The sequence below is a fragment of the Gymnogyps californianus genome, chromosome 13 (genome assembly GCF_018139145.2).
Source record: "Gymnogyps californianus isolate 813 chromosome 13, ASM1813914v2, whole genome shotgun sequence".
Classification (NCBI taxonomy): domain Eukaryota; kingdom Metazoa; phylum Chordata; class Aves; order Accipitriformes; family Cathartidae; genus Gymnogyps; species Gymnogyps californianus.
In genome coordinates, this window is record NC_059483.1 from 20,013,451 (window position 1) to 20,040,238 (window position 26,788).

Genomic DNA, 26,788 nt, shown 5'->3' on the forward strand with positions numbered 1-26,788 from the left:
GCGTCCAGCTCTGAGCATCCCTGGGGACCGCATCCTGCCCAGGGCTGGCGTGGTGCTGAGCGGTGCCTCTGCTGGCAGCCGTGCTCGGAAACAGCGGGGTTTATTCCAAGTCAGAGCAGAAACCGTGTTGTTGAGGCCGTTTGCCTCGGGAAATGGCCTTTTGGGAAATGGTGAGCTCAAAACACTGCTGTCTCAGCACTTCCAAACCACTTAGGAACTTTGCAGACTCTATAGCAGCGTGCTGGTATTTGCCTTCTCTTTATTACGATTACATCAATTTGGGCATAACGCAATATTTCAGGTCGGCTTTGGCCTTTGGATTTGTTTTAAAATAATATAAGGGCAGTTGAATTTGTCATTACATGGAAAACTCATTTCACAACATTTCACGTTGCAGCAGTGGGCATTTTTCAAGCTCCTCGTCCCACCTTTTTTAAAATTCAGTACAATTTGGGGAAACATTTGGCTGCGTTGGGATGGTTTTCCCCGATGACCAACCGTCCCAGCAGCAGCCGGCACAGATGGGCGGGAGGTCCCCCACCAGCTGGGAGGGGACGGCTGCCCCCAGGGAAGAGGCTCCTCGCATCCCCGTCTGCTGGCGCTTCTGAAATCAAGTAAGGTCCATGGTGCCTCCGTGCAGGTGACCGGCCCTGCCGGTAGCACCGGGGCCGGGCGTGACGGCACTTTCCCCGCAGCTCGGAGGCTTGCCCCCACGCTGCCTAATTGTAATGTCAATTAAAAGGACCTGCTAATTTCTGCTGGCATCTAACGAGGATCCTGGGGGCCACCCTGCTTCTGAAGGCTGCTTTGCAGGGCTGTCAGTCAGGGAAATTAAAGTTCATTAAAAGGCGGCCATCCACTGTGGCTGCCGCCAGCAAAGCTCATGTCCTCTCGGTGCTGCTGTGCCAGCCTGGCTGCCCCCTCCCCAAACCCCTCCCCACGATTACCAGTGCTCGGGCTTCTCCTGAGCAGGCAGCCCAGGGAGAGCAGCAGGCAGCTCTGCCCTCACATCCCTTCCCCAGGGAAGGACGTGTGGCCATTGGTACCCCAAGGCTTACGGACGGGGCTCAGCCACCACTGGCTCTCTAAGTGCTGGGTAGGAAAAAAATCAATATTGCCATTAGACAGCCTTCTCGTGTTCGTTATCGGGGAGATGATGCTGATGGGGCCCAGTTTTTTAAACACATTTATGAGTCCCACAATGCCTTTGCCCCCAGGGACATTTGCTGTGCCATCCCCTGCTTGCAGCACGCCCCGTCACCTTCCTTCGTTAGCACGCAGACAAATTGCTGACAAGCCATTGAGGGGGGGCACACGGGGCAGCCCCCGGCCTTCATGCTGGGCTGGCTCCCAACGCTGCCTGGATTTTCGGCATGGTCCCCAGGGGAGGATTTGGGGGGAAGTGGGGGAAGCAGCCCCGGAGCCGTCTGGGTCTGACGCTGTGCTCTCCCTTGTCCGCAGGACGGGAGCAAGCCTTACCCCCCGGACCTGTCCCGCAGCCCGCAGAGCCTGAGCGACACCGGCTACTCTTCCGACGGCATCTCCAGCTCGCAGAGCGAGATCACCGGCTGGTGCAGCAGGAGGAGGAGAAGCTGAGCGGCACTGGGCTGGCCGGGCAGAGTCCCCCCAGCCCCTCCGAGCTCACCAAGCTGGAGAGCAGCATGCGGCCCCTCCTGGAAGGCCGGGGCACCCCGCCGGAGCCTGCCGAGCGTGGCAAGGGCTGCCCAGAGCCGCGGGAGGAGCAGCGGCAGCGGCAGCGGCCACGGTACCTCTCCATCACCCCCGAAGCTTTCGACTCGGACGAGGAGCTGGAGGACATCCTGGAGGAGGATGAGGACTCACTGGAGTGGGAGAACCAGCGGGAGCGGCGGGAGAGCGCGGAGTCCTCGGACGAGTTTGGCAGCAAGCTGCGGCATGACTACGTGGAGGACAGCAGTGAGGGGGGCTTCTCCCCAGTGCCCCCCCGGCCCAAGGGCCGGGAGGCAGAGGTGAGCGATGAGGAGTTCATGCGGAGGCAGATCCTGGAGATGAGCGCGGAAGAGGACAATCTTGAGGAGGAGGAGGAGGAGGAGGATGGCTACGGGCGCACCAAGTACGGCGTCCCCAAAGCCGGGCAGAAGGCCGAGGCGGAGAAGGGCAAAGAGCCGGCGTCGGCCAAGCGGCGCCTGCCGCACGGCTCCGGCAGCCTGTACAAGGAGGAGAGGAAGGAGCTGGAGGCGGCGGAGGGCGACGACTTGAGCACGGCCCAGGGGGGGCTGCGGCGCTTCAAGACCATCGAGCTGAACAGCACGACCGGCTACGGCCGGGAGATGGAGATGGGCCAGGAGGCAGATGCCAGCCTGGACCGGGAGCCTGAGCTGGAGATGGAGAGCCTGACGGGCTCCCCTGAGGAGCGCTCCCGGGGCGAGTACTCCTCCACCCTACCGGCCACGACGCCCAGCTACACCTCGGGCACCTCGCCCACCTCCATCTCCTCCCTGGAGGAGGACAGCGACAGCAGCCCCAGCCGCCGGCAGCGGCTGGAGGAGGTGAAGCAGCAGAGGAAGGCTCGCCACCGCTCGCACGGCCCCTTGCTGCCCACCATCGAGGACTCGTCTGAGGAGGAGGAGCTGCGGGAGGAAGAGGAGCTGCTGCGGGAGCAAGAGAAGATGCGGGAGGTGGAGCAGCAGCGCATCCGGAGCACGGCACGCAAGACCAAGCGCGACAAGGAGGAGCTGAGGGCCCAGCGGAGGAGGGAGCGCTCCAAAACCCCCCCCAGCAACCTTTCCCCCATCGAGGACGCCTCCCCAACTGAGGAGCTGCGGCAGGCAGCAGAGATGGAGGAGCTGCACCGCTCCTCCTGCTCCGAGTACTCGCCCTCCATCGACTCGGAGGCCGAGAGCTTCGACGCCGTGGCCTCCAAGCTGTACAAGTCGGGCAGCGAGTACAACCTGCCCACCTTCATGTCACTGTACTCCCCGACAGAGAAGGGGGAGAGCGGCCCCAGCCAGCCTGCCAGCAAGCCCCTCAAGAGTGCTGAGGAAGCCTATGAGGAGATGATGAGGAAGGCAGAGATGATGCAGAAGCAGCAGGTCCAGCAGGCCCAGCCGGCCGTTTCGTACGGCGGCGCCTACCAGCAGGTCGGCTACCGCGGCACCGAGGGCCAGAATGGCTTCGAGTACCAGTATGCCGAGGAGTACCAGTACGATGGTGGCCCTTCGCACCCCTCCCAGCCCGGCTATCCAAGCGCCCTGCCGAAGGCAGGAGCGGTGTACGAGGAGATCCTGCAGACCTCGCAGAGCATCTCCAGGATGCACGAGTCCTCCTCCTTTGACCTGGCCCTTGAGCAGGGAGAGAAGGCGAAGGGGCAGGAGGAGGCGTACCAGGAGAAGCGCTTCCTCAATGCCGAGAGCGCCTATGCTGACCTGATGAAGCAGAACGGCGGTCCGCTCACCCCCGGCACCAGCCCCACACAGCTCTCCGCTCCCGTCTCCTTTGCTGCCTCCGACAGCAGTGCGGGCAAGGCCATTCCTGACGTCCGGGTCACCCAGCATTTTGCAAAAGAGGGGCAAGACCTAGCCAAGCTTCAGAGCGCGCCGGCAGCGCCCGGCCCAGCGTCCAAGGCTGCTGCCACTCCTTACACCTACAGCAAAGGTGCCAGCACAGTGACAACAGCGGTGGGCAGCCCTGGGAGTGCGCTGCGGAGCTACAGCTCCCCAGCTCCAGAGGCCCCATCCATAGCCGGCAGAAGCTACAGTCCGGTGAAGAGCACCATCAGCTACGGCTCGCAGACAGAGGACGCCGGCAGAAGCAAGGCGGCCGTTGAGATCAGTGTGCAGACGGCCAGGGAGAAGCTCCCAGCCGCGAGCGACAGCAAGCCCCCGCCGCCCAAGACGTACCCCTTCTTCAAGAGCTCCAGCCCTCCGCTCTCGCCCACCTCCCCCACGCAGAGTCCCACCCGCACCGCAAAGGCCACGGCAGAGTTTTCCACGCAGACGCAGAGCCCCGTCCTCCCCTACGAGGGTCCCACTGCCGCCGCTGCCGGCCCTGCCGCCTCTTCCCCCATGGTGGCGCAGGGGACGCAGACGCCACACCGGGCGGGCTCGCCACGCCTGACCCGGCAGCCCTCCTCGCAGGATGCCCCCTTCATGCTGATCACGCTGGCGGCTGACGCGGCCAGCCAAACCAAGCCGGTCAGCTCCGGCTCCTCGACGTCCCCCACCTCGTCCCCCACCAGGCCGAGCCGGCAGCTGCCAGCACACGGCTACGGCCAGGTGCCGGAGCCAGAGCAGCCGCCAGGCGCCTACGTCAGGGCACAGCCGGTGAAGGAGCACACCCAGAAGGCACCCGCCGTGACTTCAGCCGCCGACGGCATCGCGGGGCTGTATGGCTGGGGAGCGCTCCCTGCGGAAAACATCTCCCTCTGCCGCATCTCCTCCGTCCCCGGCACGTCCCGGGTCGAGCCAGGGCCCAAGGTGCCGAGCACTAACGCCATGGACTTACGGACCGCCCTGAAGTCCACCCCCATCATCATAACGGACCAAGGCATGGATCTCACCTCCTTGGCCACCGAGGCCAGGAAGTACTGCCTGACCTTGGACCACATCCCGAGCCGGCAGTCCACGGCCATCCAGCCCTTGATCATCAACCTCAACGCCCAGGAGCAGCCCCACGCCATCATCGCGGCAGCCAGCACTGCCGGCCTGGCCATCGCCTCCCCCATGCTCCTTTCGCAGCCCAAGCAGCCCGTGGTCTACGGAGACCCTTTCCAGAGCCGGGTGGACTTTGGGCAGGGGACCGGGAGCCCAGTGTGCTTGGCGCAGGTGAAGCAGGTGGAGCAGGGCATCCAGACAGCTGCTGTCAGAGCCAGCGGGGCAGCCGGCGGCAAGCCCGAGCCCGCCGCTGCCCCCCAGACCAAGTTTGCAAGGTATGGCGTGTCGGGCCAGATGGTGAAGAAGGACGTGCTCATCACACAGACTGGTGGGGCGCAGACTGGCGGCGGCCTCCCGCAGCCCTTCCCACCGGAGCCGGGCTCGGAGCTGTACCGGGCAGTGCCAGTGGAGCTGAAGAGCCAGAGCCCTCTCCTCGCCCTGGGTGGCAAGAAGTCCCAGGTGATGATGGTGCAGATGGAGGAGGCGGTGGCCGGCCCGGTGACCAAAGTGCTGAAGGAGGAGCCGCCGGCCAACGTGCTGGACCTCACAGGCATGAAGCCGGAGAGCCAGGTAGCCTGCTGCGACGTGGTCTACAAGTTCCCCTTTGGCGGCAGCTGCACCGGCGCTTTCAACCCCACCTCCAAGATGCCGGAGAAGAAAGCCGGGGAGGCGGCGGTGCCCGGCCGGAAAGCCAGCGGGCCCCTCTACGGCAGCAGAGAGCCAGAGCTGCCGGAGACCTTCCCCTACCGGGAGCAGCCGGCCCCGGCGCCCGCGCTCTATGAGGAGCAGAAGTTTTACCCCGCTGGTGCCTTCGGCCGCCTCTACTCCTCCATGTCAGACACGAACCTCTCTGAAATCGGGATGAGCTACTACCCCACAAAGGGCGATCAGCCCTTCCCCTCCCCGGTGGGTGATGCCGCCGTGGACCTCAGCACCATGAAGCACTCCTACAGCGTGGGCTTTGCCGAGGGGGGTTACCTGGGCCAGGGGCTGCAGTACGGCTCCTTCTCCGACCTCCGCCAGCCAGCAGAGCTGCTGGGCCACCCGCTCCCCATGCGGAGGTACAGCTCGGCCTCCAACATCTACTCCGACTACCGCTTCTCGCCCCGGGGGGACCTGGCCAGCTTCCAGGAGTCCAGCCTGGCCCACTACAGCGCCACCACGGCACGCGAGATCAGCCGCATGTGCGCCGCCCTCAACTCCATGGACCAGTATGGGGGCCGGCACGCCAACGGCCCCGACCTGCTGCCCTACGGCCCCGGCGCCGGGCCGGGGGGCGCGGGGGGGCTGGCGGCTCAGCAGCAGGGTGCCGCGCCCCCCAAACCTGGCGGGATGTACAACCCCACCTTCCCCGAGGCGCGGCAGGGCTTCGGCAGCCTGGCGCAGTACAATATCCCCGGTGTCCGCCTGGGCACCGTCCGGCAGATGTTCCCTTCCACCGCCACCGTGCGGGCCGCCGATGGCATGATCTACTCCACCATCAACACACCCATCGCCTCCACGCTGCCCATCACCACCCAGCCGGCCTCAGTGCTGCGGCCCATGCTGCGCGGGCTGTACAGACCCTACGGCCCAGGCGGTGTGGCGGCGGTCCCGCTGGCCAGCCTGGCCAGGCTGCCGGTCGTCACCCCCCGTGTCCCGCTGGCAGCACAGGGCCTCTACCGCTACCCAGCCCCCAGCCGGCCGGCCCCGGCAGCCTCGCTGATGGAGACACCCGTCTACCTGGGCAAGCCCGTCAGCACAGCGCCGGTGGTGGCAGGTGCTGGTCCCTCTCCCAAAGCCCCCACCGCCCCCACCGGCGGCTTGCAGAGAGCGGAGCCGGCGGGGGCTGCTCCCCGTGCTGAGGGGCCGGCAGCACCAGCGGCTGGCAAGGAGGGTGGGCAGGCGGCCACGGTGCCCAAGCCACCGCTGGATGGGGCTCAGCGGGAGGAGCGGGAGCGGGAGGAGGAACGGCAGCGCAAGCAGCAGGAGCACGTGCTGCAGCTGGAGCGGGAGCGTGTGGAGCTGGAGAAGCTGCGGCAGCTGCGGCTGCAGGAGGAGCTGGAGCGGGAGCGCGCGGAGCTGCAGCGGCACCGGGAGAAGGAGCAGCTGCTGGTGCAGCGGGAGCTGCAGGAGCTGCAGTGCATCAAGCAGCAGGTGCTGCAGCAGCAGCAGGAGGAGCGGCACGCGCAGCTGGCGCTGCAGCGGGAGCAGCTCGCCCAGCAGCGCCTCCAGCTCGAGCACATCCACCAGCTCCAGCACCAGCTGCAGCAGCAGCTGGAGGAACAGAAGCGGCAGAAGAGTGCCTTCCCTGTGCCCACTGAGCCCGCCGCCCGCCTGCCTGAGGGGCCCGCTGACGCACCACGGGGCCTGCCACACAACGGGCAGGCATGGCCCCCACCGAGCCAGGCACCACCGGAGGGGCCCACTGGCCCCCGCTACCCCGTGCCGCAGCGGCCGCTCAGCAGCTCGGCCTCGGACATGTCGCTGCAAGCCGAGGAGCCCTGGGAGCCTGGCCGAGGCATCAAGAAGAGGAACTCGATGCCGCGGCTGCGGGACGCCTACGAGAAGGAGGTGGCGCGGGAGGCCTTCACGGCGAGGAAGATGGCAGACAGCAGCGTGCAGACGGACGAGGAGGACGGCGAGGAGCGGTACCTGCTGTCACGGCGGCGGCGGGCACGGCGCAGCGCCGACTGCAGCGTGCAGACGGATGAGGAGGACAGTGGGGAGTGGGAGCAGCCCGTGCGCCGCCGGCGCTCCCGGCCCTCCCGGCATGCCGAGGCCAGCGCTGAGGGCAAGCCGGAGGGAACAGCCCGCGGCACAGCCAGCGTGGGCATCCAGACCATCAGCGACTGCTCGGTGCAGACGGAGCCTGACCAGCTCCTCCGCGTCTCCCCCTCCATTCACATCACCACCCATGATCCCCGGGTGGAGATCGTGAAGTACATCTCGGCCCCGGAGAAGACGCAGCGGGGCGAGAGCCTGGCCTGCCAGACGGAGCCAGAGCCAGCCCCCCAGCCTGGCATTGTGGTCCCCCAGCTGACAGTGCCCACCACCATCCCACCCTACTCCACCAACATCCAGATGGTGAGCACGGGCCCCCTGGACCCCCACGCCGTCCGGCAGCAGACCCTGGGCAAGTTCGAGAAGAAGAAGCCGGATCCCCTGGAAATCGGCTACCAGTCCCATCTGCCGGCCGAGTCCCTCTCCCAGCTGGTGACCCGCCAGCCGCCCCGCTCTCCCCAGGTCCTCTACTCGCCCGTCTCCCCCTTGTCCCCCCACCGCCTCCTGGAGTCCTCCTTCGCCACCAGCGAGCGGCTGAACAAGGCTCACGTCCCTCCGCAGAAGCACTTCACCGACTCGGCCCAGCGCCAGCAGACGCTGCCGCGCCCCATCAAGACCATGCAGCGCTCCCTCTCTGACCCCAAGCCCATCAGCCCCACTGCCGAGGAGGCTGGCAAGGACAGGTTCTCTCTCTACCAGCACCCGCTGCTCCCCGGCACCCAGGTACGTCAGCACGGGGAACAACCTTTCCCTCGGGGAACAGCCCCAGGAGGCGCCTGGGGACATTTTGGTTTCGTTAGTGCTGCAGCAATTAATACTTTAAAAGGCTGGCTTCCCGTGGCAGCTGATGGCAGCCGGTGAGCACGGATGCGTGCACCGACGCCGGCAGCCGGAGGGAGGCCCTGGAGCTCCACTGGCTGCGCAAGCCTGTCAGTGGGCAGGAGCTCCTGCTGGGTGGCAGGATCAGGGCTCTCCCCTGTCCCCTGCTCCAGCTGGGTCCCCCTCTTCTCCCGAGGAGCAGTCACCATGCATGGCTCCGTTTCAGGTTGCCGCAGCTCTCGCTCCCACCTTTGCCCCCAGGCACTGAGGTTGCCTTGGGCTGCCAAGTGCCCAGCAAAGAGCCCCGGGGCAATTCCCAGGGCAGCAGCAGTCCCCGGCCGCTCCCCCGAGCCCCGCTGCCAAGTGCCCGAGGATGGAAAGCAGTTTTTGTGGCAAGCGGCAGCGTGCACGCGGTCGGCCCGGCTCTTGGCCGCCTGCCACCCCCGGTAATTACTCACGGAAAGCTCCCTGCCTGTTACTTCCATCCTATTTATTGCGCTTTTACATAAATGCCACTTCCTCGGTGCATGGGGGAACACGTGCACAGCGGGTCGCCTCGCTGCAACCCCGGGGCACAGGAGGAGCTCCGTGATGCTCGGGGGGGACATGGGGAGACACCCACCTGCACCCCTGACGAGGTGTCCCTTGGCTTTGCAGGTGGGGGGGCTGCAGTCAAGCCCACTGGCGCGCAAGGTGAAGCGGACGCTGCCCAGCCCGCCGCCTGAGGAGCCCCATGTCCCCCTGGCCAGCCCGGCCGCCCCCCAGCTCTACCTGAGCAGCCTGGCCCCCAAGGCCACCGCGCCGGTCACCAAGGCCAGCCTGCTGAAGGAACTAGACCGTGACCTGAGGCTGGTAGAGCACGAGGCCACCAAGCTGCGGAAGAAGCAGGCGGAGCTGGACGAAGAGGAGAAGGAGATAGACGCCAAGCTGAAGTACCTGGAGCTGGGCATCACCCAGCGCAAGGAGTCGCTGCTGAAAGAGCGGGGGGGTGGGCGGGACCACCCCTACCTGCGCTGCCCCGGGGACCGCCGTGACTACCTGTCCGACAGCGAGCTGCACAGCCTACACCTCGCCGCTTATGATGGCGCCGGCCTGCGCCCCGCGCCCACCGGGCAGTACCCCGACTTTGCCGCCACTGCGGCTTCCTACGGCGCCTACCCATACCCCGCCCCGCAGGGTCCCGCCGCCTTCCCGCCGGCACGCCTGCAGCCCCCCCAGTACCCCACAGCCAGCACCTCGCAGGATGGCTTGCCGGCGGCCCCACTGCCTGCCTTCGCCTCGCCCGGCGCCTTCCCGGCCCCTGGCGCCGCATACCCAGACCTGGACACCCCAGGCCAGCCGGGCTTCCGGCCCCAAAACCCCTACCAAGCCCCGAGCGCCTTCGCCGGGGTGGCCACCGTGCCAGCGGCACAGCCCGCCCTCTTCCAGAGCCCGGCGGACATAGCCGGTGGGCACCAGAAGCCACGACAGACCTCACTGGCCGACCTGGAGCAGAAGATCCCCACCAACTACGAGGTCATTGGTGCAGCCACCAGCTCCTCCGCCGTTCCCGACGTCACCTTCAGCACCACACCGGCAAGCGGCGGCTACGAGCAGTACAAGGCGCCTGAGGCCCGGCCGGCTGAGAGAGCCAGCGTGGCGCAGGGCCCCTCGGCCAGCTTCTCTTCCGAGTCCCTCTACACCAGCCTGGAGCAGAACATCCCCCGTAACTACGTGATGATTGAGGACATCAGCGAGCTCACCAAGGAGAGCCCGGTGGTGGAGGGGCAGAAAGCGGAGCCGGCAGGCACGGGTGCCGACAGCCGCCATGGCAGAGAGAAGAGCGAGCTGGGGGACACTGAGGGCTCCAGTCGGCCCTGCTGCTACACCAAACCCGAGGAGGAGTCTGAGGAGGACGTCTATGACCATCATGGCCCTGACCATCGAGGGAAGAACAGCTACCACCGGGGTGCGGAGAGCAATGGCAGGGTGTTGGGGAGCTCTACCGGCTCGTCCTACTACTACGGGGACAGCGAGTACCGGCACTCCTTGCGGGCAGACAAGCACAGCTCCGGCGCAGCACTACCGAAGCATTCATCCAAGAACCTGGCACCCGCCGTCATCTCCTCGAAGCGCAGCAAGCACAGGAAACAGGGCATGGAGCAGAAGATCTCCAAGTTCTCCCCCATCGAAGAAGCCAAAGACGTGGAGTCAGACCTGGCCTCCTATGCAGCGACAACCTCGGTTGGCAGCAGCAACGTGGCCTCCAGGGCCAAGAAGCTGCAGGAGGAGATCACCTACGGCCTGAAGAAGAACGTCTATGAGCAGCAGAAGTACTACGGCGTCTCCAGCCGAGATCTGGTGGATGAGGAGGATCGAGTCTACTCCGCCGGCAGTAGAACCCGGTCCTCTGGCTACGGTGTGGAAAAGTCCTCCAGCCGGGAGGCGGGTGGCCGGAGCAAGTCCTACGAGCGGGAGGGTGCGGAGCGCTCCCAGAAAGGCGCCTCCAAGCCCTCATCCCTCAGCATGAGCCAGAGCCGCGGGCGAGCGCCCATCCGCACGCAGCCCTCGGAGGAGGAGAGCCCCGTCAGCCCCCTGGGGAAGGCGGTGGGGGGTCGCGCGCTGCGGGGGGGCCCGGCCCCCAGTCGGCGGGGGACCCCTGCTCCCAGTTCTGCTCCAGCCACTCGTTGCCTGATGTGCAGAAGCACATCAAAGACGTGCCAAGGAGTCACTCGTACAAGCACGAGGAGGGCTACGGCATGGACGATGCCCATTGCGTTGTCTCGGACAGCGAAGGTAACGGCTCCCCGTGGTGACCACCCCAGAGCATGGCGCTTCCCCGGGGCATGCCCATCCGCTCGTACGCAGAGACACTCTCACCGCCTCAGTTTGCTTGACACGTGCCTTCCTCCCCCCACCCCGGGTGTTCGGTGTTAGCCGGTCCCGCGCGGTACCCCGCCACACCGTGCCATGCCACGTCCCTTCCCCACCAGCACGGGCTGTCCCCTGCGCGCGTGCCCGCTGCTTGCCTCTCCCACCTCATTGCATGGCTTCCGCCCGGGCGGCCTCGAGCGAGAGATTGACTGTGGTTTGTTTTTGGTTTCCGAAGCCTATCATTTGGGTCAGGAGGAGACAGACTGGTTTGATAAGCCCAGGGAGGCGCGGGCGGAGAGGGTCAGGCACTACGGTGGCCACTCTTCCTCACAGAAGAGACCCCCAGTTAAGCACACCTACCACGACTACGACGAGCCCCCCGACGAGGACCCATGGCAGCATGACGACTACCCCCAGCACCGTGAGCACCGGCACCATGGGGAGTACAGTCGCCACGCTGGCACCTCCCGGCACACTGGCGACGAGCCCCCACGCCGCTCAGCCAAGCAGCACCCGCGAGAGCCCAGCCGCCATGAGCCCCGCGGCCATGGGCCACCGGCCGCCCCCAAGAAGGCCCAGCAGCCTGAGCCTCGCGCACCCGCACCCTACGGCCCCGGCTCTGCCGAGTACGCCCCGCCATCCCGCCCTGCTGCTGCTCACCACGGCGCTGAGACCCCCAAGGCACAGAAGCCTCCCCAGCCACACGGGTCGGCCACCCCAGCACCGAAGCCGGAACCCCTCGCACACCCGCAGCAGCCGGCAGCCAGGCAGCAGCAGGCAGGGCAGCAGGCGGCGCGGCAGCAGCCGGCGGCACGGCAGGCTGCCCAGCCGGCAGGCTCGGCGCAGCCCGAGGCCAGGGGCAGGACACAGGGACCCCCGTCGTCCCGGCCACCACAGCAGCAGCCGGGGCCAGCCCAGGCAGCAGGGAAGGCGCCAGCCACACTCCACGCACAGCCGGGTGGGCACCCAGCGCCGGTGGTAAGTACGGGCTCGGCCAGCTCTGCTGCCTCCCGACCTCACAGCTCTGCCAGGGACCAGCCCGGCTGGCCGTGGCCAGGGGCTGGCAGGGGAAGAGTTGGGGATGGGAGCCATGGGGCAAGGCGTATCCTACCTGTGTGCCCGCCACAGCCACCCCTGGGTGCCGTGGGAGCAGCCATCCCCTCGAGGGGACTCAGGAGGGGACATCCCTGTGCCCTGGATCCCTTGCTGCCTCTTTTGGTGCTGTGGAGCAGTGTTTGGGGGTTTCGGTGTCGCCTCCCGGCCTGGGCTGCCCCAGGAGAATGCTCTGCCGGGAGGGCAAGCCTTGAGAGCTGTTTTCCCTGTTCCAGCCGAAAGCAGAGCAGACGGATGCATCCAAACCCGCAGCGAAAGTGCCACAGCAGCCGGGGAGAGTGCCCACGGCGCAGCCCCTGGGAGCAGCAGGTCAGTGGGCCCGGCGGCATGGTGCTGTACCCCCCGTGCCGGCTGCCTGGCACCCCGGGGGTACTCAGCTGAGCTCCCCCAGCCGGGCCTGTCCCCTGCTAACGGTGGCTTTGTTTGCCTCCCAGCAGACAGCAAGGCTGGTCCGAGGGTGGCTGGGCCGCGTGGTCCCACCAGCACGGCCACGGGGCAGCCCGGGGGGAAGGAGAGAGCGTTTTCTCCAAAATCCTGCCGGGGGGGGCAGCGGAACAAGCTGGCAAACTGACTGAAGGTGAGGGCTGCTCCTGGGGATGGGGATGGGGCGGTGATGCTCTTCTGCACCGAGACGGGGTTGGGTGCCGTGGGGGTGGCCGGGTGCAGCCGGCGGGATGCGGTGCTCCCGCGGTTTGGGGCCCAGGGAGGTAGGGGGCCAGGGCGGCTGCACTGTGCTGACACCTCTCCCGGCTTCCCCGCAGCGGTGTCGGCTTTCGGCAAGAAGTTCACTTCGTTCTGGTGAGAGAACGGCACAAGGTGAGTGCAGCCGGCGCCGGGCGCTGCACCACGGGCTCTCCCTGCCCTGGCCATGCCTGACGCCCTCCCGCTCCCTCCCACCGCAGGAGTTTGGGAAGTGAGTGGAGATCGAGTCGTTGCAGTGGAAAAACCTATGAAGAAGCCAATGAATTCAGCACGCAGCGCCAGACTCTGAGTATAACGGTGAGTGTCTGGGGCACAGCCACACACCGGTCCCCTCCATCGCACCGGTCCCCTCCATCACACCAGTCCCCTCTGCCATGCCATCCCCAGGGCTCCTGTGGCACCACTGTCCCCCCTGGCACCCACTGAGCCCTGCCCTGCCATGCTCCCACCCCCCAGGGTGAGAAGGACACGGCGTAGCCCTGTCCCCCTCACGCTGGGCCACTCGTCCCCATCCTCATCCCCGAGCACCAGCTGCAAGCCAAGGCGTGGGGGCTTGGCCTTGTTCCCCAGTCTCGGCAGCACGGCGTGGGCCGATGCCATGCGGATGCTGGTGCAGACCCCGGTTTGCAGGGAAGGTTTGGGCGGCCTGAGCTCTGCGCCGGGAGCCCGTCCAGCGCGGGGGCGGCAGCAGCTGCTCTGCCGGCAGCGCCTCTTGGCTCACCGCCGCCCGTTCGCTCGGGCCGGTGCTGCCGCTCGGCGGGGTCCCCTCCACGGGGACATCGCTGCTCGGGCTAACGCCTCTCTCTCTGTCTCTTGCAAGCTTTTGAAAGCAGGGCGATCCCTGGATGCTGGACCAAACAGCGGCCGAGCGGGGGCCCGGCGGACGCCCCGGGGCGTGCGCCCCCCACGCCTGGCGAGCAGCTCCGGCGCGGCACACGGCGAGCTCCAGCAGCCGCCCCGAGGGGACGGGCCTGACCCGGACCATTGGGTCAGGCCCCGTAGGTGGGCTGCGGCCCTTTCTCAAGATTATACGCAGAGTTGCTCCCTCCGAACCCCAGCTCTGGCCTCTTCATAGGTTTTTCCCCCCCTGCGAGCCGAGGGCTGGGCGCCGTGGGCGCCGCTCCTCCTTCCCGACCCCGTCCGCCCCGCCGGGGCCATCCCTGCGCCCCCTGCACTGCGGCCCGCTCCCGGCCCCGCCGGGGAGCCCCCGGACCGCGTCAGCTAGGACCTAACACTGTTTCACTACCGAAATACGAGGCCATAGGACTCTGACAGGCGGCGCGGCCGGCCTTTGCCGACGCGGCCACCGGCTGGGCGCGCATCCCGGCACGCGGCACCGCCCCGAAGCCATTGGAAGCATTGAAAGGGCCACGCTCGCCCTCGCCACGCAGCCAGCGCGCCCGCCGCCGGGCACCCCTTTTCTTTCAAGAACAGCCTTAATCATCCCGCTTTGATTTCTGTGTATACCTCATCCGCACCGGGGGGGGCACGGGGCGTCGTCTGGGGGGGGTCCTTTTTTCTCAGTTTCTTTGGGTTCATTTTATTTTGGTTTTGGTTTTTTTTTTTTCTAAACTTTATACCAAATCCTCTTCCCTCTTTGCTTTGTGCGATGAGTTAGCACACGGGCTGTCGTCTGTAGAAGCAATAGAGTGCAGGAGGCTACAAAAGAGCACAAATCCCGTGGAACAAGATCAGGAGAGCTTTGCCTCCGGCAGTATCCTTCCTCTTACTGTGCAATCCAAGTCCTTCTCAAGCCATTTCGCGGGGACGCGGGGACGGCCGGCGCGGCGGCTGGCGGCCAAAGCCCACTCGCCCCGCCAGGAGGGGGTTCCCCGGGGGGGGGAGGCAGCCCGAGGAGGGGGCTCGCCAGCGTACAGCCGCGCGTTGCCCGTGCCCCGCTGCCTCCCCGCACCGGCGGCACCCCACCCCGGTCACCCGCCTGATGTTCTATGCAACGAAATAACACGACTCCAGAACAAGACCTGTGAATAGCTAATCAGTTCAATGTCACGCCTAAGGGTTTCATCGCAAAGCGTGCCGCCGAGCGACCCGATAACTACTCTTTATCGACCACCCGTGCGTATGAATTCGTGGCATGTTCGACCCACGGAGGGCCACTTTGCCAAAGGGCAGCCCTAGCGCCCGTGACCGTCTGTCCCGTCGTAGAGCATGGCTTGCTACTTCTCTGCACGGTTCCACCCGCCTTTCAGTGCTTGCTGTTCTTTGCCTGGACTTTTCTTTTTTTCTTTTCCATCAGTCCATCACTGTACTGAAAGCTCTTAGCAGATTTATGCACTTGTTATCGAGGACCCGGTTGCCGTGGGAAGCCCACGCTCGGTGGCAGGTCCCTCGCAGGGGGCTCTGCCTGTGCCCAAGGCTGGGGGAGAGGCCGGTGGCTGTGGGACGGGGCAGGGGGAGCGCGGCGCTCCTGTGGGGCAGCCCCACGGAGGAGAGCCCCGGCCCTGCGCACACCCGCCGCCTCTCCCCGCCGATGACAAGTGCATAGCCTGAGGGTGCCTCCTTTGGGCCCCCGGCCCCCGCCGCTCCTCGCGCTGTAAATACTTGTACAGTGTGTAAATCGCACGCGGGACCGAGACCCCCGCCGGGGCCCGTCTCGCCGCCCGAGCGCATCCGCCACCTTGCCTCTGTGCCTGCCGGGACCAGGGGCCTGTAGCCCACCCCGCCGGGCCGGGCCCCCAGCCCAAATTGTGGCAGTCTGCTGGCCGAGGCGGGGGGACGGAGGGTGCAAAGGCGAAGGGCTGAGTGTGGCTGGGCGCCTTTTCCAGCAGCAAGTGCGATGCCGGGTGCGCTCCCTCTGAACATTGTGACGGTGTGCGTGTCTGCTGTGCTCTGTGCCACCCGTAGTGACCCCGTACCGTGCCGTACCGTGCCGTACCGTGCCGTACCGCCCCCGCCGCTGTGTCGTGACTCCCTCCCAGAAGCTGCCCCCTCACCAGGTGTTTCTGTGGGAACAGAATAAAAAGGACTTGACACAAACCACGGGCTGGCCCTGATTCCTGCCTGCGGCGAGGGGGGCAGGGGGGCCTGGATCCCCGGCACGGTGGGGGTGGCCGGGCTGGGAGCCCTGTGGGCTTGGTCAGCACCAAGCGCCAGTGGGCTCTGCGGCCCACACCCGAGGCTGCTGGGCTGGGGGGGTCTCTGTGGGGCCCCAAGGGCTCGATTCCCCCCCCCCGCGGCCGGGCTGCCGGGCTAGGGGGTCCCTGTGGGCCCCAAGGGCCCGATCCCCGCCGGCCTGCCCACGGCACCCCTGTGCTGCAGCCACCTGCCGGGGAAACCACTCCGGGGCGGCCCAGAGGCTGCGGGACCGCGCCCTGGCCCCCGCTACCGGGGCTACTCGCGGCCCGCGGATGAACCGGTGCCTCCGGGCCGCAGCGGCCGCCGACGGAGGGCGAGGCCCGGCCGGGGCGAAGCGCGGACCCGAACCTCGCGGCCTCCCGCAGCGGCGGCGCCGCCCGCGCCCACCGGGGGGCGCCGCAACGCGGGCGGCAGCCCCAGCGCCGCAGCCAATGGGAGGTGCCGCACGCCGCCGGCCCCGCCCCTCCGTCCCGGAAGTGCCGGCGCTCGCCCCCCCCCGCCCCGCCGACACGATATGGAGCCGCCGGTGAGGGGCTGCGGGGGTGGGGGGGGAGAGGGGGGGGTGCGGTGACGTCACTGCCCCGGGTGCCCGCCCCGCCCCGGGAGCCCGCCCCCGCGCGGCCCCGCGGCCCCCGCGCCCCGTCACTGCAACCCCCGGGAGCCCCGTCCCGGGCACTGCCCCCGGCCCGCCCGGTGAGCCCCGGCACCTGCCTGCTCCCGGTGCTCCGGTAGCTGCCCCGACTCTGCACCCCCAATACCCCAGTAACTGCCCCCGGCACCTTCCTAATTCCCACACGCACCCCAGTAACTGCCCCAGCTCTGCCCCCCCCGTACTGCCCCGGTACCCCAGTAGCCGCCCCTGGTACCCTCATATCCCCCCTGTACCCCAGTAACTGCCCCAGCACTGCACCCCCAGGCACTGCCCCCGGTACACCAATAACTGCCCCCACTACTCATAATCTCCCCTATGTACCCCAGTAACTGCCCCCCGTACCCTCGTACCCACTGGTACCCTGGTAACTGCCCCGGCTATGCACCCCCAGTACTGCCCCCAGTACCCCAGTAACTGCCCCTGAACCCTCATGCCCCCCATGTACCACAGTAACTGCCCCCAGTACCTTCCTAATCCCCCCTCCATGTATCCTGGTGCCCCAGTAACTGCCCCCTGTGCCCTGCGCTCCCTGGTTCTTGCCCCCCCCCCACCCTGCACCCCAGCATAGCCCCGCACCCCCCAGCCACCCCGGCGGGTCCCGCAGGTGCTGTCGAGCACGGAGGAGATGGTGGAACTTTACCGGGAGCTGAGCCGGCACCCAGGGCTCAGCACCGCCTGCCTCGGCCCCGACGTCACCACCCAGTACGGGGGCAAGTACTGCAGCCTCTACACCGGTACGGGGATGGGGTGGCCCCCCGGGGGTGTCCAGGGGGTCTCCGCCTGCCCGGCGGGGATGCGGCGGGTGTCCTCACCCTGCTCCTCGCAGAGTGGTCACAGCGGGACCTGGCGCGGGCCGAGAACGTCAAGTTCTGCCGCCAGTACCTGATCTTCCATGATGGGGCCTCTGTCGTCTACTCGGGGCCTGCCGGCACCTGCTCCGAGATCAAGGACGAGTGAGTCCCGTCCCGTCCCGTCCCGTCCCGTCCCCCACGCCGGTGTCCCCTCGGGGTGCCGATGGCGGGGGGCTGACGGGCGCCTGCCCATCCGCAGGCTGCTGAGCCGGGAGTCCCCCAGCGGGGCACTGAAGGCCGTCCTGCGCAAGGTCCCTAGCAAGGAGAAGGAGAAGGAGAAGCAGTTTCTGGAGGTGAGGGGTGAGGTGGGGGTGCGGGGGCAGGGAGGGGGGTGCTGGGTACTCACTGGGGCTCGGGGCTGGATCCACGCTGTGGCTCGGGGTTGCCCCGGCATCTCTGCCCCCAGGTCTGGGATCAGAACCGCAAGGTGAAGAGCATCGACCTGACAGCACTGGACAAGCACGGCAGTGTCTACGATGACGGTGAGGAGCCGGGGGATGCCGGGGGGATGTGGGGTCCTGGGGGACAGGGTGGCCGGTGCCCTGACCTGCCCCTGCAGACCAGTTTGGCTGCCTGGCCTGGTCACACTCGGAGACCCACCTGCTCTACGTGGCGGAGAAGAAGCGTCCCAAGGCTGAGTCCTTCTTCCAGAGCAAAGCTCCTGAGCTGGGCGCCTCCGATGAGGACGCGGGGCGCCCCGAGAAGGAGGACGCGCCCCTCAAGGTGGGGTTCCCCCACCCCGGGGCAGGCGGGAGCCAGCGGGGCAGCCATGGGGCTGATGGGGCTGTGCCACAGGGCGAGCAGTTCGTGTACCATGAGGACTGGGGGGAGACACTGAGCACCCGCAGCGTGCCCGTCCTCTGCGCCCTGGACATCGAGGGCAGCAGCGTCTCGGTGTTGGAGGGCATCCCGGAGCACCTCTCTCCCGGCCAGGTCAGGATGGGGAGCCCTGGGAAACCGGAGAAGGGAGGTTTTGGGGGCCAGTGGCAGGGTGAGCCACTCATCCCCACCTCTCCCTGCAGGCTTTCTGGTCCCCTGGCGACACCGGCGTGGTGTTTGTGGGCTGGTGGCATGAGCCCTTCCGCCTGGGGCTGCGGCACTGCACCAACCGCCGGTGAGTCCCCGTGGGGCACCCCACCCCACAGCCAGGCCCCCCGGCCCCGCGGTGACACCTTTCTCTGCCGGCAGGTCAGCGCTCTTCTACGTGGACCTGACGGGCGGGAGATGCGGTGAGCGGCCTGTCCCCCAACCTTGCCAGCGCCCCGGCTCTCCGCAGCCCCTCACCGTCCCCTCGTGCCCATGCAGAGCTGCTCTCCGAGGACACCAGGGCCGTGTGGTCCCCGCGTCTCAGCCCCGACTGCTGCCGCATCGTCTACCTGGAGAACGACGCCCTGGGCCCCCACCAGCAGTGCAGCCGCCTCCGCATGGTGAGCAGCACCAGGGGACACCGGGGGGGTGGCGGGGCACCCGTGCCGGGGCAGGGGCTGGCAGGAGGGTGGTGGTGCCCCCTCCCTGGGCTGCAGCAGGGATGGGCGGGCTGGTACCCTGCAAAACTCGCCCCGTGCTCTGTCTCCTGCAGTATGACTGGTACACCAAGCACACCAGCACGGTGCTGGAGGCCGTGCCGCGGCAGGCGTGGGGTGAGTACAGCCCTGGGGGTTGCGGGGTGGGAGGCACGAGGGGGTGCTGAGCACCGTCGCTCTCATTGCAGGCACCTTCCCGGGCATCTACTGCAACGCTCTGCCGGGGCTGTGCTGGGCGGCTGACAGCCGCAGGCTCGTGCTGGATACGGCCCAGCGCAGCCAGCAGGTGAGGGCTGCTGTGCCGGGACGGCACGGGGGCATGCGGGGGGGCCAGGCTGGGCCAGGGCTCCGCTGGACTCTGCCCTCATGCCCCTAGGACGTGTTTGTGGTGGACACGGTGACGGGTGCCACAACCTCGCTGACAGCCGGTGAGTGCCATGCTGGCAGGGCCATGCCAGTGCCAGGGCTGGGGAGGGGGTCACGCCTGCAGGTCTGAGCTCTGCCTCCTCCCCAGATGCCCCCAGGGAAGCTGGTCTGTCCTCACCATCGACCGGGACCTCTTGGTGGCCAGGTTCTCCACCCCTAGCTGCCCCCCCACACTGGTAAGGTGATGCCCCCCTCCCCAGCGCCCACCGGCCCCTCGGCACCGGCACCGACCCTTCTCCTCATGCAGAAAGTGGCCGTCCTGCCCGATGCCGGCCGGGAGGCGCAGGCGCAGTGGGTCTGCCTGCAGGACGCGCCCCCTGTGCCTGGCATCAGCTGGGGCATCCGCACCCTGCGGCCCCCGCCAGAGCAGGAGCACCCCCAGTACGGTGAGTGCCCAGGGGGGCTGGGCCAGGCTCCGCCACCCCTGCCGAGCTCTGACCCCCCACCCCACCTCCACAGCGGGCCTGGACTTCGATGCCATCCTGCTGCGCCCGAGCGAGGGTCCCGCCGCCCAGAAGCCGCCCTTGGTCGTGATGCCCCATGGTAAGAGCCTGCCCCCCGCACCGTGCCCCCTGCCTCGGCCAGGCAGCATCACCCCCACTTTGCCTTTGCCTTTCGCAGGGGGTCCCCACTCTGTCTTCACGGCCGGGTGGATGCTGTACCCGGCAGCGCTCTGCCGTGTGGGCTTCGCCGTGCTGCTGGGTGAGTGATGCCAGGGGGCCGGGGCTGCTGGGTGGCATGGCGCCCACGGTGGGGCCAGGGTGGGGGGAGGAAGGGCTCTGACGCTGCCCTCCCCCCCCCCAGTGAATTACCGCGGCTCGCTGGGCTTCGGCCAGGACAGTGTGGCCTCCCTGCCGGGCAACGTGGGCACGCAGGACGTGCATGACGTGCAGGTACGGCCCCGGCACGTGGTCCTGGGGCACCCTGTACTCCTGCGGGTACACCCAAGGAGTGAAAGCGGGGCCACCTGCCTCAGCGGGTGTCCCCCATGGTGGCAGCTCTGCGTGGAGCACATGCTGCAGGAGGAGTCACTGGACGCCGGCCGGGTGGCGCTGGTGGGTGGCTCACACGGGGGCTTCCTGGCGTGCCACCTCCTCGGCCAGTTCCCCGACACCTACCGTGCCTGCGTGGTCCGCAACCCCGTGGTGAACATCGCCTCCATGGTGGCCACCACCGACATCCCTGACTGGTGAGTACCGCTGCCCCCCGCCCCCCGCCGCCCCGGCCCTGCACGCGCCCCCGTCCCTCTCACCCGCAGGTGCCTGACGGAGACGGGGCTGCCCTACACACCCGACGCCCTGCCAGACCCGGCCCAGTGGACGGAGATGCTGTGCAAGTCGCCTATGCGCTACGTCGACCGGGTACGTCCCCGTTCCTGTCCCCATCTCCGCCGGCAGTGCCGGCACTGAGGCTGTGCCGCTCCTGCAGGTCCGCGCCCCGTGCTGCTGATGCTGGGGGAGGACGACCGGCGCGTGCCCCCCAAGCAGGGGCTGGAGTATTACCGTGCCCTCAAGGCCCGGGGGGTCCCCACACGGTGAGTGGGGTGTTGGGTGCCCAGGTAGGGGGGTTCAGGCACGGCGCTAACCCCCCTCTCCTCTCCAGGCTGCTCTGGTACCCAGGGAACAACCATGCACTGGCTGGCGTCGAGGCCGAAGCCGACGGCTTCATGAACATGGCGCTGTGGCTGCTCAAGCACCTGTGGTGCTAACAGCCGCCTGCCGCTGCCGCCCCCCAATAAATGATGTTGCTCAGCACCCCTGGCGTCTCTGATGGTGGGTGCCGGCACCAGCGTCACCTCCGCTCCCGGTGCCCCAGGAGCTCACGGCCACTGGACACTTCTCCCACAGGAGGTCGGCGTTTGTGCCGCCGGGGACGCGGTTTGCCACGACAGAGGGTGAACCTGCCCAGCTGCCCCGGGCACGGTGGGCAGCGCAGGGCAGCTGGAGGGCTGGCACCGGCCGGGCCCCTCGCGCCAGGCTGCTCGCGCGCACCTTGGCAGCCTGCCCGCTGCCGAGCAGCAGGCGCCGGCGGCCCAGAACAGCGGAGCAAGGCCCCATGGCCTCGGGGACTGAGCGGGGCGCAGAGGTGGGCAAGGGGGCCCGGGGAGGGCTGCGTGGACGGGCACAGCCCTGTTTCAGGGGGGTGGGCACCGGCAGAGGGGTGAGCTTGCCCCCCGCCAGCATGCCTTTTCCCCCACCCAGGCAGCGGCGGCCCTGCCGCCTGCTACCGGGAGCTGAGCCGGTTCCCTGCCATCACCCATGCCGCCCTTGGGGCCACCGCAGGGGGACAGACCTTCCAGCTCTACACCGGTGAGTTGCGGGCTCGGCTGCCCAGGCACTTTTGGCCCGCGGGGCCGGTGCGGGCAGGTGCTGACGGCCCCCTCCCGCAGAGTGCAGCCGCCCCGACCTGCCCCGCCGCCGGCTCCTGCGTTTCAGCCGCCAGTACAGCCTGCGGCACACAGGCGGCGGCGGCCTCGCCGTCAGCCGGGCAGCGCTCAGCGCCGAGATCCACAACCAGTACGGCACGGACAGGCTGCGGGATGGGGCAGCATGGCTGGTGCCTGTGGTGCGGCCGGTGTCCGTGGCATTGCCGGTGCCCGCAGCATGCCGCCCACCGCAGCCTCCCTCCCTCCTGCCCGCAGGCTCCTCAGCCAGGACTCGCCCACGGGGCAGCACCGCGCCGTGCTCAGCCGCTGCCCGCGGCAGGGCCACGAGCTGCTGGAGGTAACACGGGCTGCCGCAGTCACGGCAGCCTCGGGGCTCACCAGGGTGGCTGGAGTGCCAGCACCATGGGTGTGCTGGTGCTGACCCCTGTCCCCCCAGGTGTGGTGCAGCGGCGGGCGCAGCCACAGTGTGGACCTCACGGCGCTGGGAAAGCACGGAGGGGTCTACACAGAGGGTAGGGCCCCTGCCCCATGCCCCCTGCCCGCAACACAGGCGAGGGCGGCACAGCTGGCGGCCCCAGTGCCTGCCTGGTGCCCGGCTGTGCTTGTGCCAGGCTGGGCTTTGGCACCCTCTTACTGTGCCAGGACCCTTCGCCTGTCTGGCCTGGTCCCGCTCGGAGACAGGGCTGCTCTACGTGGCCGAGAAGAGCCGGCCCAAACCACGGTCCCCCTGCCCCTGGGACGTGCCGGGAGCAGCCAGGCCGGTGGAGGAGGATGAGGATGAGGAGGTGGGTGCCAAGTGCCCCATGAGCATGCTCGCCCCATGAGCATGCTGTGCACCCCATGAGCGTGCTGTGTACCCTATGAGCGTGCCATGCACACTGTGAGCACAGCGCATGCCCCATGAGCACACTGTGCACCCCGTGAGCGTGCCGTGCACCCCGTGAGTGTGCTGTGCACCTTGTGAGCATGCCGTGCATGCTGTGATCATGCCACATGCCCCATGAGCACGCTGTGCACCCCACGAGCATGCCATGCACCCCATAAGCGTGCCATACACCCCACGAGCATGCCATGCACAGAGCCCCATGTCTGAGGCTGCCAGCTGTGAGGCTGACGGGGCTGTGCCGCAGGGCGAGCAGTTCGTGTACCATGAGGACTGGGGGGAGACACTGAGCACCCGCAGCGTGCCCGTCCTCTGCACTCTGGACCTGGAGGGCAGCAGCGTCTCGGTGCTGGAGGGCGTCCCGGAGCACCTCTCCCCTGGCCAGGTCAGGATGAGGTGCAGGGGGAGTGCCGGGGGGGGCCAGCCTGGGGCTGTGGGACAAGCCCGGCTGTCGCACAGGCCCTGTGGTCCCCAGACGACCGCGGCGTGGTGTTTGTGGGCTGGTGGCACGAGCCCTTCCGCCTGGGGCTGAGCGCCTGCTCCAACAGGAGGTGGGTCCCCCCCCGGCACCCAGTGCTGTGCCAGGATGCCCACCCCTTGCCAGCATGGCAGGGGCTCGGCACAGCCACGGGGCTCCAGCCTGACCCGCGCTTCATCCCCAGGTCAGGGATTTTCTACTTGGACCTGGCCAGTGGGCAATGCGGTGAGCACTGGGGATGCGGGGTGTGCCCTGGGTTCTGGGGGTCCCTGGGGTGCTGACCCCCTGCTGCCTGCAGAGCTGCTGTCGGCTGAGCACAGTGCCGCCCGCTCCCCCCGGCTGAGCCCTGACGGCCAGCGCCTGCTCTACCTGGAGGGGGGCCTGGAGGGGCCCCACCGGCAGTGCCTGCACCTGCGCGTGGTGAGCGGGGCCCTGCGGGCATTGGGCACGGCTGTGCTGCCGGCCCGGGACCTGGCCCGCAATGTCACAGCCTCTTGCAGTGCCCGGCCAGGACGGGGGTGGGCTTGGCCCCCAATCCCCCTGCCTCAGTTTCCCTGGCAGGGACCCATCCCCAACTGCCGGCTCTTCCCAGCTTACCTGGCAGACAAGGCAGATGGTGACAGTGCTTGACGTGGTGCAGGAGCCCACGGAGGGTAAGCATGGTGTGGCTGGCAGGGCTGGGCGCTGCTGGGGGGCGGGATCCCCCCTTGCCAGGTGCCCATGGCCCCAGCTCACCAGCGCTCTGTCCTGCTCGCAGCCTTCGCTGGGCTCTACGGGGAGGCACTGCCACCACAGTGCTGGGCAGCCGACAGCCGGCGAGCCGTGCTGGGCACCCCACAGCGGAGCCGCACGGTGAGCCCTGGGGGCCGGGAGCCGGGGACGTGGCCCCTGCACCCCGTGATGATGTGGCTGCCTGTGCTCTGCCCCCTCGCAGGAGCTGCTGCTCGTGGACACAGAGGCAGCCACCGTCACCAACCTGACGGCAGGTATGTGGTGCTGGGCCACCTGCGGTGCCCCGGCGAGCATCCACGAGCGCCGGCATGCTCTCTGTCCCCAGGGTCACCCGAAGGGTGCTGGGAGCTGCTCACCCTCCAGTGGGACCTGCTGGTAGCCACCTGCTCAGCCCCGCACCGCCCTCCAAGCCTGGTGAGCAGAGCCCTGGCACCACACGGCACAGCATGATATGGCACGGCAATGTGCAGCCAGGCATAGCACAGCATGGCACAGCCTGGCATGACCAGGCACAGCATGGCATGGCACGGCAAGGCATGGCATGGTATAGTGTGGCAATGTGCAGCCAGGCACAGCAGGGCTAGGTTCAGCGTGGCATGGCAAAGCATGGTGTGGCACAGCATGGCCTGGTGTGGCATGGCATGACACAGCCAGGCACGGCCAGGCGCAGTACAGCCCGGCACGGTATTGCACAGCACAGCAGAGCATGGCACAGCCAGATCCAGCATGGCATTGCATGGCACAGCTTTGACATGGCATAGTATAGCACAGTATGGCATAGCCAGATCTAGAATGGCATTGCATACATTGTGTGGCAAGGCACAGCAGAGCCTGGCATGGCCAGGCACAGCACAGCTTGGCAAGACAGAGCACGGCAGGGCCAGGTACAGCGTGGCATGGTGAAGCACAGCATGGCATGGCACAGGGCAGTACGACCAGGCACAGCATGGCACGACCAGGCACGGCACAGGATGGCGCAGCATGGTATGGCATAGCCCAGCACAGGATGGCACCCCAGAGCACCGGAGCACTGGGACCACGGGCACACTGGGGCCGATCACACCCCGGCAGGGGCCAGGTGCCCTGGGGCAGGGATGCCCCGGTGCCACCCGCTGCCCGTCCCCAGGTGGTGGCGGTGCTGCCGCCGGCGGGCCGGGAGCTGCCGCTCCACTGGGTGCCGGTGGAGGACACCCCAACGGTGCCTGGTGTCACCTGGAAGACCCTGACAGTCCGGCCACCCTGCAGCGGGCAGAGCCCCGCCACGCATGGTGAGCGCCCGGGGGCCCCTGCCACACCTGGGTGCTGCCTGGGTGCCAGGGGCCCTCGGGTGCGGGGGGAGGGCAGGGTACTGGGTGCCCGGGGTAGTGGGTGCTGAGTGGGACCCCTTCCCTGGTGCAGGTGCCCAGGCCTTCGAGGCCCTGCTGCTGAGCCCACCAGATGGCACAGCGCCGCACCCCCTCATTGTGTGCCCTCACGGTGAGTGAGGGGACGGCGAGGACGCCCCGGTGGCGCTGGTGGCACCCTGGGTGACGTCCCCGCCGGCCCCAGGTGGCCCCCACGCCGTCTTTGATGCCCGCTGGCGCCCGAGCATGGCTGCGCTCTGCCGGCTGGGTTTCGCTGTGCTCCTGGGTGAGTGCCGGGGAGCCCAGGGACGTGTGGCCCCCGTGCCCCACCGGGGACACAGCACCCATGGCCCCTGTCTCCCCAGTGAACTACCGCGGCTCCCTGGGCTTCGGCCAGGCCAGCATCAGCTCCCTGCTCTCCCGCGTGGGTGAGCAGGATGTGGCGGACACCCAGGTGAGGGGCACTGGGCTGGGGGGGTGCCAGGGGGTGCTGATGGTGGGGTGCTGATGTTTGGGTGCTGCTGGTGGGGTGCTGATGGTGGGTGCCCCACGGGTGCAGCTGGCGGTGGAGCAGGCGCTGCGCAGTGAGCCTCTGGACCCGCACCGCCTGGCCCTGCTAGCCGCTCCCACGGAGCCTTCATCGCCCTCCACCTCCTCACCCGCGAGCCTGAGCGCTACCAAGCCTGCGCCCTGCGCAGCCCAGTCTCCAACCTGCCCGCGCTACTGGGCACCTCCGACATCCCTGACTGGTGAGTGCCACCCCCCCATCCCATGCTGTGCCGTGCCACATCCCCACAGCACCCACCAGCACCTCCGTGCCGCAGGCGCTACGCCTCCCTGGGGCTGCCCTACTCCTTCGAGCGGGTGCCCCGCGCTGAGGAGGTGGCCGCCATGCTGCTGCGCTCGCCCATCGCCCAGGCGGCCCAGGTAAGAGAGGGGCAGGATGGGTGCAGGGTGCCAGGGGCAGGGTGCCGGGCACCCACTGCTGGCTGTGCCGCAGGTGCAGACGCCAGTGCTGCTGTGCGTGGGCGCTCGGGACCGGCGCGTCAGCCCCACACAGGCACTGGAGCTGTACCGGGTGCTGCGGGCCAGGGGGTTGCCGGCACGGTGAGTGGGATGCAGGGGGGCGGGAGCAGGGAGGGAACCCCGGGATGCCGGCTGAGCATCCCCCTGTCCCGTCCCGCCCCGCAGGCTGCTGTGGTACCCGGAGGGCGGCCACGCGCTGGCCGGCGTGGAGACGGAGGCCGACGTCTTCGAGAACTGCGCCCGCTGGCTCCTCCGGCACCTGGGGCAGCCTCAGCAGGACGGGACGGGACAGCACAGCCGCTAGCCCCACGGTGGCCCTGCGGCTGTGCCGGCCCCGGGGTGAGCCCTGGCCCTGGGGACCACACCAGGACCAGAGGCGGATGGAGCAGGCGTAGCTGGGGCAGGACAGGATGTGGGTCGCGGTTTGGCTCTAAATAAACGTGTGAGACCCTGTGCAGTGCCAACCCCCGCAGCCACAGCCAGGCCTTTATTGCACGGTGGTGGCTGTGCC

At 68.2% G+C, this 26,788-nt stretch overlaps 3 protein-coding genes across 3 annotated transcripts in view; all 3 read left to right on the forward strand.

Moving 5' to 3' along the window:
- BSN (bassoon presynaptic cytomatrix protein) overlaps window positions 1–12,981 on the forward strand; it is a 94,480-nt gene extending 81,499 nt beyond the window's left edge. Inside the window, 9 exon segments of the mRNA XM_050904597.1 lie at window positions 1,462–1,567; window positions 1,570–8,117; window positions 8,871–10,797; window positions 10,800–10,988; window positions 11,302–12,044; window positions 12,395–12,488; window positions 12,614–12,685; window positions 12,688–12,756; window positions 12,941–12,981. Coding sequence (XP_050760554.1) covers window positions 1,462–1,567; window positions 1,570–8,117; window positions 8,871–10,797; window positions 10,800–10,988; window positions 11,302–12,044; window positions 12,395–12,488; window positions 12,614–12,685; window positions 12,688–12,756; window positions 12,941–12,981 — 9,789 coding nt within the window.
- Window positions 12,982–16,491: 3,510 nt separating this feature from the next.
- On the forward strand, window positions 16,492–21,173 carry LOC127021485 (acylamino-acid-releasing enzyme-like). The gene is made up of 22 exons (XM_050904567.1): window positions 16,492–16,503; window positions 17,234–17,363; window positions 17,456–17,582; window positions 17,680–17,773; window positions 17,887–17,962; window positions 18,040–18,203; window positions 18,276–18,413; window positions 18,503–18,594; window positions 18,669–18,709; window positions 18,786–18,907; window positions 19,060–19,120; window positions 19,192–19,289; window positions 19,380–19,435; window positions 19,518–19,605; window positions 19,677–19,815; window positions 19,889–19,972; window positions 20,051–20,131; window positions 20,234–20,322; window positions 20,428–20,618; window positions 20,688–20,794; window positions 20,858–20,963; window positions 21,032–21,173. Exons 1-22 carry the CDS (start codon window positions 16,492–16,494, stop codon window positions 21,135–21,137), a joined length of 2,202 nt encoding a protein of 733 aa, XP_050760524.1. The 3' UTR covers window positions 21,138–21,173.
- A 311-nt stretch (window positions 21,174–21,484) lies between these two features.
- On the forward strand, window positions 21,485–26,733 carry LOC127021698 (acylamino-acid-releasing enzyme-like). The gene is given in 24 exon segments (XM_050904894.1): window positions 21,485–21,518; window positions 21,631–21,738; window positions 21,819–21,945; window positions 22,071–22,152; window positions 22,252–22,327; window positions 22,458–22,600; window positions 22,946–23,083; window positions 23,158–23,249; window positions 23,361–23,401; window positions 23,475–23,596; window positions 23,726–23,734; window positions 23,736–23,838; window positions 23,934–24,028; window positions 24,111–24,162; window positions 24,234–24,322; window positions 25,035–25,176; window positions 25,307–25,384; window positions 25,457–25,537; window positions 25,617–25,705; window positions 25,811–25,871; window positions 25,874–26,000; window positions 26,076–26,178; window positions 26,252–26,358; window positions 26,443–26,733. Coding segments are annotated over 24 exon segments (2,238 nt in total). The 3' UTR covers window positions 26,582–26,733.
- Window positions 26,734–26,788: the final 55 nt, after the last annotated feature.

Coding starts and splice junctions, on each gene's coding strand:
- LOC127021485 (XM_050904567.1), top strand. Junction 18,710..18,785: donor CCTGACGGGCGGGAGATGCG/GTGAGCGGCCTG, acceptor GTGCCCATGCAG/AGCTGCTCTCCGAGGACACC. Junction 19,816..19,888: donor GCAGGAGCACCCCCAGTACG/GTGAGTGCCCAG, acceptor CCACCTCCACAG/CGGGCCTGGACTTCGATGCC.